This window comes from Phlebotomus argentipes, unplaced genomic scaffold (genome assembly GCF_947086385.1).
Source record: "Phlebotomus argentipes unplaced genomic scaffold, Phlebotomus argentipes genome assembly contig_5, whole genome shotgun sequence".
Lineage (NCBI taxonomy): Eukaryota > Metazoa > Arthropoda > Insecta > Diptera > Psychodidae > Phlebotomus > Phlebotomus argentipes.
Window position 1 is genome coordinate 10,471,329 of NW_026776165.1, and position 7,176 is coordinate 10,478,504.

General features: G+C 51.5%; 2 protein-coding genes across 2 annotated transcripts; one reads left to right on the plus strand and one right to left on the minus strand.

Annotated features, from left to right (window-relative positions):
• Positions 1-1,558: 1,558 nt before the first annotated feature.
• On the plus strand, positions 1,559-2,453 carry LOC132266014 (uncharacterized). The gene has a single exon (XM_059766838.1). It carries the CDS (start codon positions 1,659-1,661, stop codon positions 2,013-2,015), a length of 357 nt encoding a protein of 118 aa, XP_059622821.1. The 5' UTR covers positions 1,559-1,658; the 3' UTR covers positions 2,016-2,453.
• A 1,074-nt stretch (positions 2,454-3,527) lies between these two features.
• On the minus strand, positions 3,528-7,174 carry LOC132256145 (DNA polymerase delta catalytic subunit). The gene is made up of 4 exons (XM_059752348.1): positions 6,972-7,174; positions 6,808-6,904; positions 5,052-6,748; positions 3,528-4,986 (listed from the first exon to the last, which is right to left on the minus strand). The coding sequence occupies exons 1-4, from the start codon at positions 7,025-7,027 to the stop codon at positions 3,567-3,569; spliced, it is 3,270 nt and encodes a 1,089-aa protein (XP_059608331.1). The 5' UTR covers positions 7,028-7,174; the 3' UTR covers positions 3,528-3,566.
• Positions 7,175-7,176: the final 2 nt, after the last annotated feature.

Sequence of the window (7,176 nt, forward strand, 5' to 3'; positions counted from 1 at the left end):
AAGAGCTCCTTTCGCACATCCAGTAAGTTTTTCCAATGAGTGGCAGTAAAGAAATTGTACAGCAAACACGTGCGCAAGCAGAGAAAAGAAATTTATCACACTCCAACGATAAATATTATAGGCAGAAAAATTAATAATGCTCATTAAGAGATGATTTCGCAGAACTTATTTGCGCTCTTTTGATTTTTTTTGTGCGCTTCAGCAAAAGCGATAAAAATAAACGAGGAAAAAAGGGCACAAAAGGGAAAATTACAGCAAAACATTCTCTATTAATTAGTCATAATTGTTTTCCATTATTAAGGAGAGATGAAAGAAATTTTCAGGGAGAATTTTCACCATGACAAGACGATGTTTCTTCATCACTTTATTTTCCTTTCCAAGCGCTGGAAATTAATTTGATGAAAGGAAAACCATTGAATGGCAAGAGAAGACGAGCACTGTTGACACAAGCATTATATATTTTTTGAAGAAATCAATCAATTCCCGCCGCCGAGCATCCCGGATGATTCCTTCCTAAGCTTCCCCAGAACGTGCCTCAAAGCTGGAATAATTCCATTTAATATGTAATCCAGTGGGAAAATGGGTCGAATCAACAGAGGTTAATTGAATTGTGAGAAGAAGAAAAGCGTGGAAGAAATATAACGAGTGTCTATCATTAGTTGATGTTAAAATCGTTAAAATTAAGACATTCTTAACATTCTGCTTATAAACTCATTGAAGAGTTTAAAAAAATAATTGTAAAAATCATGTATGAAGTAGCTTTTTTGGCTATCTTTAAATGCCCTTTGTTCCATTTATTTCTACAAAACTTTACTTGGGAAAATCATATTCACTAGACAACAGAGAGAACAGATAAAACAATATTAAATTCAATGATAAAACGCCCTAAATCTGTACTTTAAGCACTTGAAAATTTCTCACTGTTTGCACACTAATTTTCAAACGACATTTCTTAACTTTCCGGTATTTCTGCAAGAATTTCATATATAAACTCCGCTTTTTTTTGAGCATCTTTCAGAAACTAGAAAAGGGTTTTTACGATTGTTTCTGCGTAAGAATCAAAATGAATCCAAAGAATCGAGATAATTTGTCAGTAAAAGAAGCACTCGGGAAAGGAATATTGTAAATTCTACAACCCTTCCACTTCCTCTAATACTTCCGCTGAACTGTACATTACTTCTGACTCTATAATCTTCCCCTTGGCTGAAGAGAAGCAATTTTCAGTGAATTACTCGAATTGTTGCTCAATTGTGTCGATTTTTATGCCCCACAATTGCATGTTGTATTGAATTTTGTGTTCCCTTTCCAAAATCCGTCGAAACTTGGGGTTTCGGCAGGAAATTCACATCTCCTGATAGTGGTGGAAAGTGCTGCAAAAGTGCAGATAAGGCTACAGAGTCTCTGCTTATCGGCAAATGCCTAAAATTCCTAGCACACGCGCGCGCACATTGGAAGGCATGGAAGTGCAGAGCGAAAGAAGAGACGAGGAGGAATTGAGGCGATGGTCGTGTGCAGAAGTGCATCTGTCGCGGCCAAAAGCAGCTGCCGCGGCACAAAGACACCCTCCGCACCGCTCTGGCCGCTGAGTTGCGCTCAGGAGGGCCGCACTGAGCCATCTGACTCGCTCGCTAGTCAGTCTTCAGCGATGCCCCAGCGGAATGGCAGCGAAAGTGGCGAAGGGACTGAAGAGATCGCTCTCCGTGGAGGATCTGCCGGAGGCCAAGGTGCCAAGGACTGACCAGGAGACGCAGAGGAGTGCGTTCTTGCGCGAGGCGCTGCAGAAGATCGAGCTGCTGCAGTCCATCATTGCGCAGGAGGACGAAAGCGAGGACTCATCCGAGGGTGAGTCAGAGGAGGAGATTGACGAGAGCGCGGATGCTGAGTCGCTTGGCTTCGCCATGTGCGCCCGCGAGACCATCCAATTCCTCATCGGTCAGGGCTTTGCCGTGGACAGTGACCTGATTGTGGCGCTGAAGGAGCGCCTCGTGGGCCGCATGAGTGGTCTTCCCTTCTGACCAGACGCACAGCCAAGAGAGAGACACAACAGCTGCGCGTGAATTGAGTGCGGAGCGTAAAATTCGAGAGGGAACGACGAGAAAGGGTGTTTAATATTGTGTGTTTGTGTGTGTGTTGTGCGGAAGGTTTCTGAAACTTTCCAGCCTCAGATGAGAACTCCCCAGAGCATGCCCAAAGGTCCTCCCTCAAGAGAGATTCTAGTCATTTATAGCCACGATAAGATGAAGACAAAGATGTTTAGTTCTTAAGTCACTGTAAACTTCATGTAAAATCCCATTTGTAAAATCCTCCACCCACACAATTGTCGCAGAAATACAAATTTCAATGTTTTTAGAAACAAGACAAGCATTCACTGTAATCCACTCCACAATACAGGTAAATTATACTATATAAATTATACAATGAGTTTGAGAGGAGAGAAGTGTTTATCCCAATAAAAGACTAGTTGTGAACATTGCATGTGTCGTGTGTGGATTCAATCCCTTGCCATGTACTTGAGGGCGCAGCCCAGGAAAGCGGCCTTCAGCAGCTGCTCCTTGATCGCCCGCTCGCCGTGCACGGACCCGCTGAGTCTCTGGTAGATGTCCATGGCTCTGAGCGGGGCGCAGCGACTGCCAATGTCCGGAGGATGCTGGCGATCTGCTGGACAGAAGAGCTCCGCGATGTCCTTGCTCTCGACGCTCGTTCTCTCGCTGGGCAGCATTGCAGAGCACAACAGCTTCGGCCACTCACGCTGACGCGACTGAATCAACCCTCGGCTGTAAATAGACACCCAGACGCGGCGGCACGGCGACGAGGGGCGATTGTGACAAACGAGAGAACAGCGTGTTTGATTTTCCTTCGCCTGGGATGATGAATCGGGCCGTCGCCCTTAATAAAGCCCACTCATTACTCAAGAAGACGCAAGAAGGTCTGTATTGGCGTAGGCAGACTATTAAGCACCCCTCGAGAGCACGTGCGTGAGAAAGATAGAGGATATTTTGAGGATTCAACGGAAATAATGTCATAATTGCCACTTTAAGCGTCCCTAAATTCAATTTCCTTTAGTTAGCTCAGTTTAAATGGCTTGAATTTTGCACCCAAATCGTCATTGCGACCCAGCAAACACATTAACCCAAAATCATCGTGTTTTTCAGCTGATTTACTGCCGAATCAAAGTGATCTCAATTGAGCAGCTTTCATGAGCTCAATTCTCAGCTAATGTGTTCGTTGAGAATTGATTAATAGTGTAAAAACCGATAAAATCTTTCTCAAAAACAGTTCAAAACAGCTGAAAAAATTTACTCTTCGTCAAAAATGTTCAATAAAGCATACATTTAGTGTTATTGTGGGAAGAAATGAATGCATTTGCAACGGATTTATATAATAATTTCCTTATTTTTCCACTCACCTGCAAATAGATGACCTCAATTTGCACTTCCTTGAGTCTCTAATCATATTCAGCAACACTCTTCACTGATCCAGAGCAAAGACACTCACTGTAATCGATATTCAACACAATTATCTTGAAATCCAATGCAAAACTCCTTTAATTCTGAAATGAGATTTCTTCACCACGAAAGCTCGCCGAAGCGCTTCACGCGCTTCGCTTGGCCGTCCAGATCCATGCGAACTTTGCTGCGCAGATAGAAGATGGGGCAGTCCTTGCTGGTGCAGATGACCTCCTCGTGCAGCGATCCCTGGCACTGCTGGCACTGCGTCCACAGACTCGCGAACTTCCCCTCCAGCCGCTGCTGCAGGTGCAGCTCCTTGCGATAGTGCTCCGTCTCTCTGGGCTTGCAATGCTGGCACAGCGCCTTGCTCTGCTCCGCCTCGGGCAGCACGGCCCGGCACGCCAGGCAAGTCTCCTTCCGCTTCGTGAAGGCCGCCAGAGCGCCCACCTTGGACGTGACGAGCGTCTTCGTGCGCGTGTGCTCACCGTGCAGCAGCACAGATTCCGCCTTCTTGCCCAGAATGGGCTCGAAGATGCGCAGCAGCGGCTTCGACAGCTGATTCTCCAGATAGTACTTGCAGTCGATGGGAATGCAGTTCTCCAGCACATAGATCGGATCCTCGGCGCGCGCCGACGATGGTGTGTTCTTCGCGCCCGCCACGATCACGTACGGCACGCGATCGCCCAGCTTGGGCGCCGTTCCCGGATCACGCTTCATCATCTTCTTGGCCAGCAGCACGTGGCTCTGCGCCGCGGCGTAGTCCGTCTTGGCCAGCTCCTTCGTGATCACCAGCTGCGAGATGTCGATGCGGTTGCACAGCAAGTCGGCGATCACTTGCTTCGCATAATCCACTGCGCCGTCCGGATTGCGCTCGATCAGCAGCTTCTGCAGGCACTGGTCGATGAGATTCGCCACCAGCGGCGAATTGTCCCGCCGCACCGTCTCGATGCCCTTGCAATCCATCTTGTCGTACTTCTCCGGCCGCGTGAAGTACAGCCCGGCGTAGCGCTTCTTGTTGATCAGCAAGTACGGGAAGTAAACCTTCTCGAACTCCAGCTTGATTGGCTTCACGAAGCGATTGCTCACGAATTCCGCCGCCTCGCGGCCCAATTCCATGCTGCGCTCCAGCGACGACACGCCGAACTTCACCATCACGGAGTCCGTGTCGCCGTAAATCACCACGGCGTCGTTCTCATAGCCGTTCGCCACCGTGTAGCGCTGTTCCACCTCGCTTTTCGTGTGCTCGATCATCGTGCGCCCGTACGCGGTCACGCTGGACGAGATCTCGAGGCACGGCAGCTTGCCCACCTGCGCCCCCGTGAAGCCGTACACGCTGTTGGCGCTGATCTTCAGCGCCAGCTGGCGCCCATCCAAGACGCTGCGCTTGAACGGATCCTTCTCCACCTTCAGGTCCGCCTTGGCGCGCTTCCGTGCCGCCAGTAGCGACTCCAGGATCTCCGGCAGCAAACCCTTGCGCAGGCTCGCCTTCACGAAGTGACAATTGGCCGGCGTCTTGGTCACGGACTCCTCAGCAATGCTGTCGAAGGGAGAAAGGATCGATTGAATGACTCCAACTCATTACTGAGGGTATTTCGCGCTCACCTGAGCTGCGCGCGGTCCTTGGGCATGAGCAGCGTGGTGTAGCAGAGATTGTGGGCCATCATGATGCTGGGATACAGCGAGGCGAAGTCCAGCGTGGCGATAGGGTCGCCGTAGTAGCCGCACTTGGGCTCGATCACCGTCGCGCCCTCGTACTGTTCGTCGCCGGCGGCGCCGCTGTGCGCGGGGATGAGATAGCGCTGGTCCTTGGCCTTGCGCAGCAGTTGGCTCATCACCTTGATCTGTTGGCCGCGCGTGAGCAGACACGAGAGCGGCACTCCCGTGACCCTGGCCATCTCCATGTAGTTCACGATGCACATGAGCTTGCCGAGCAGGCGCAGCGGCAGGAAGGCGTCCTTGAGGCAGTACATGGCAAGTCGGCGGCGCGTCTGCTCGTCCCCCGCCTGCAGGTCGCTGATGATGCTGTGGTGCACATCCTCCTTCTGCTCCTGCAGGAAATGGTAGCTCACGGCGTTGAGCGTGTACGAGCGCAGCTTGTAGTCGCGCAGCAGCACGTGCAGCAGGTCGAAGGGCACGCGGCCCTCGAAGTTCACCACCTTGTTCTCGCGCCTGCCCATCTGGCGGCTCTGCAGGATGGCATCGCGGATGACGGACGGCCGATTGCGGATGCGGCCCAGGAACTCGAAGCCCAGCGCCTTGATGTGCTTGGCGCGATTCAGCAGGTAGGGAATGTCGAAGTTGTTGATGTTGTAGCCCGTGAGAATGTCCGGATCCACGTCGCGCACGAAGTTCGCCCACGCGGCGAGCAGCTCGCGCTCCGTGCGGAACGTGAGCACTTGCGTGCCCACGATGGGGGCGCACGTGTTGAGCGTGAAGACGTTGCGAATGAAGGGCTCCGCGTCGCCCTGGCGGATCACCATGTTGGCTATCTGGATCACGGGATCGTGGTTGGGCTCCGGGAAGATGCCCTTCCTGCCCGCGCACTCGATGTCGAAGCTGAGGATGCGCAGCGGCGCCACTTTGGACCACTCGCCTTCGGGCGCCCACGAGATGAAGTCACACCACGACACGTCCACCTCGATCTGGCACCTGGACTCCGTCCTGGGCGCGGCGTCGCGACTGCGCGGCCGCCACTTGCCGGCCGGGATCTCGATCCAGTTGCAGCCCACGATCTGCGTGTCCACCATGAAGCGGATGTCGAAATCGATGTTGCTCTCGAACACGCGGCAGTCCTGGAAGTCGAACTCCTGCATGATGATCTCCTGACTGAGGATGCGCTTCACGGACGCCAGCAGGCGCGGCAGCGCGAGTGACACCTTGATGAAGGGCTGCAGATCCTCACCGTGGTAGCCTAGAATCGTCTGTGCCTGAATCATGGTGACCTGCAGCACGGCCTCCTGCACTTTCTCCTTGTTCGATCGCATGTCCGTGAGCACGGCTCTGTCCAGGTTCGCCCTGAAGCGCTGGCAGTGGTGCACCGTGAAGTCCTTGGGCGCCGCCACGTACAGGTAGGGCGTGAAGCCGTGCGCGTGGCAGCACACGGAGTTTCCGTCCATCGTCACGCCGTACAGCCGGAAGATAGACACGGGGGCGACTTGAGAGCCCGGCATTCCCGCCAGAGGCTGTCCTGTGTAGTGATCAATCTCGAGTTGCTGGAAGATCAGAGGCTCAGTCTTGGGATCCAGCGGAGGCACAGCCGGACGAGTCCATTTGACGCAAGACTCGACATTTTCCGGGCCCTGACAAAGGCAAAAAACAGTGAATCTTTGCTCCAAAAAAGCCTTCCTCCAAAACTAACCTCAACATTCTGCAACTCTTCAGAGTCAGGGAAATCGGCAATCTCCACCTCAAAATCTCCCAGATCCTCATCCATGTCATCCTCATCGGCATTTGGCCTGGAAAAGTTTGCAAAATGTAATGAAAATCCAGGAAAACCGCCAAACACCTTCCTAAGACACTCACTTGAATTTCTTATTCCCATTCGACTGATTGGTGGTAAATTTACGTTTTTGATCCATCTCAATGTTCCTGAGACACTTAAGAATGCACTTCTTGCGGTATTTTCACGGACAGTGCAGTGTTTGTCGGTGAATTTTCCAGGAAAAGATTCGCTTTGCGGAATTTCACAAGCAGAGCGACAACAGCTGACATTTGGCGCGCAACGGAT

What these genes read in the sequence shown, in the direction of transcription:
- LOC132266014 (XM_059766838.1), top strand. Translation starts at nt 1,659, where the DNA reads ATGGCAGCGAAAGTGGCGAAGGGACTGAAGAGATCGCTCTCCGTGGAG.
- LOC132256145 (XM_059752348.1), bottom strand. Translation starts at nt 7,027, where the DNA reads ATGGATCAAAAACGTAAATTTACCACCAATCAGTCGAATGGGAATAAG. An exon ending in AAGAGTTGCAGAATGTTGAG is followed by an intron (nt 6,749 to 6,807) that starts GTTAGTTTTGGA and finishes TGCCTTTGTCAG; the next exon opens with GGCCCGGAAAATGTCGAGTC. An exon ending in AAGGACCGCGCGCAGCTCAG is followed by an intron (nt 4,987 to 5,051) that starts GTGAGCGCGAAA and finishes TCCCTTCGACAG; the next exon opens with CATTGCTGAGGAGTCCGTGA.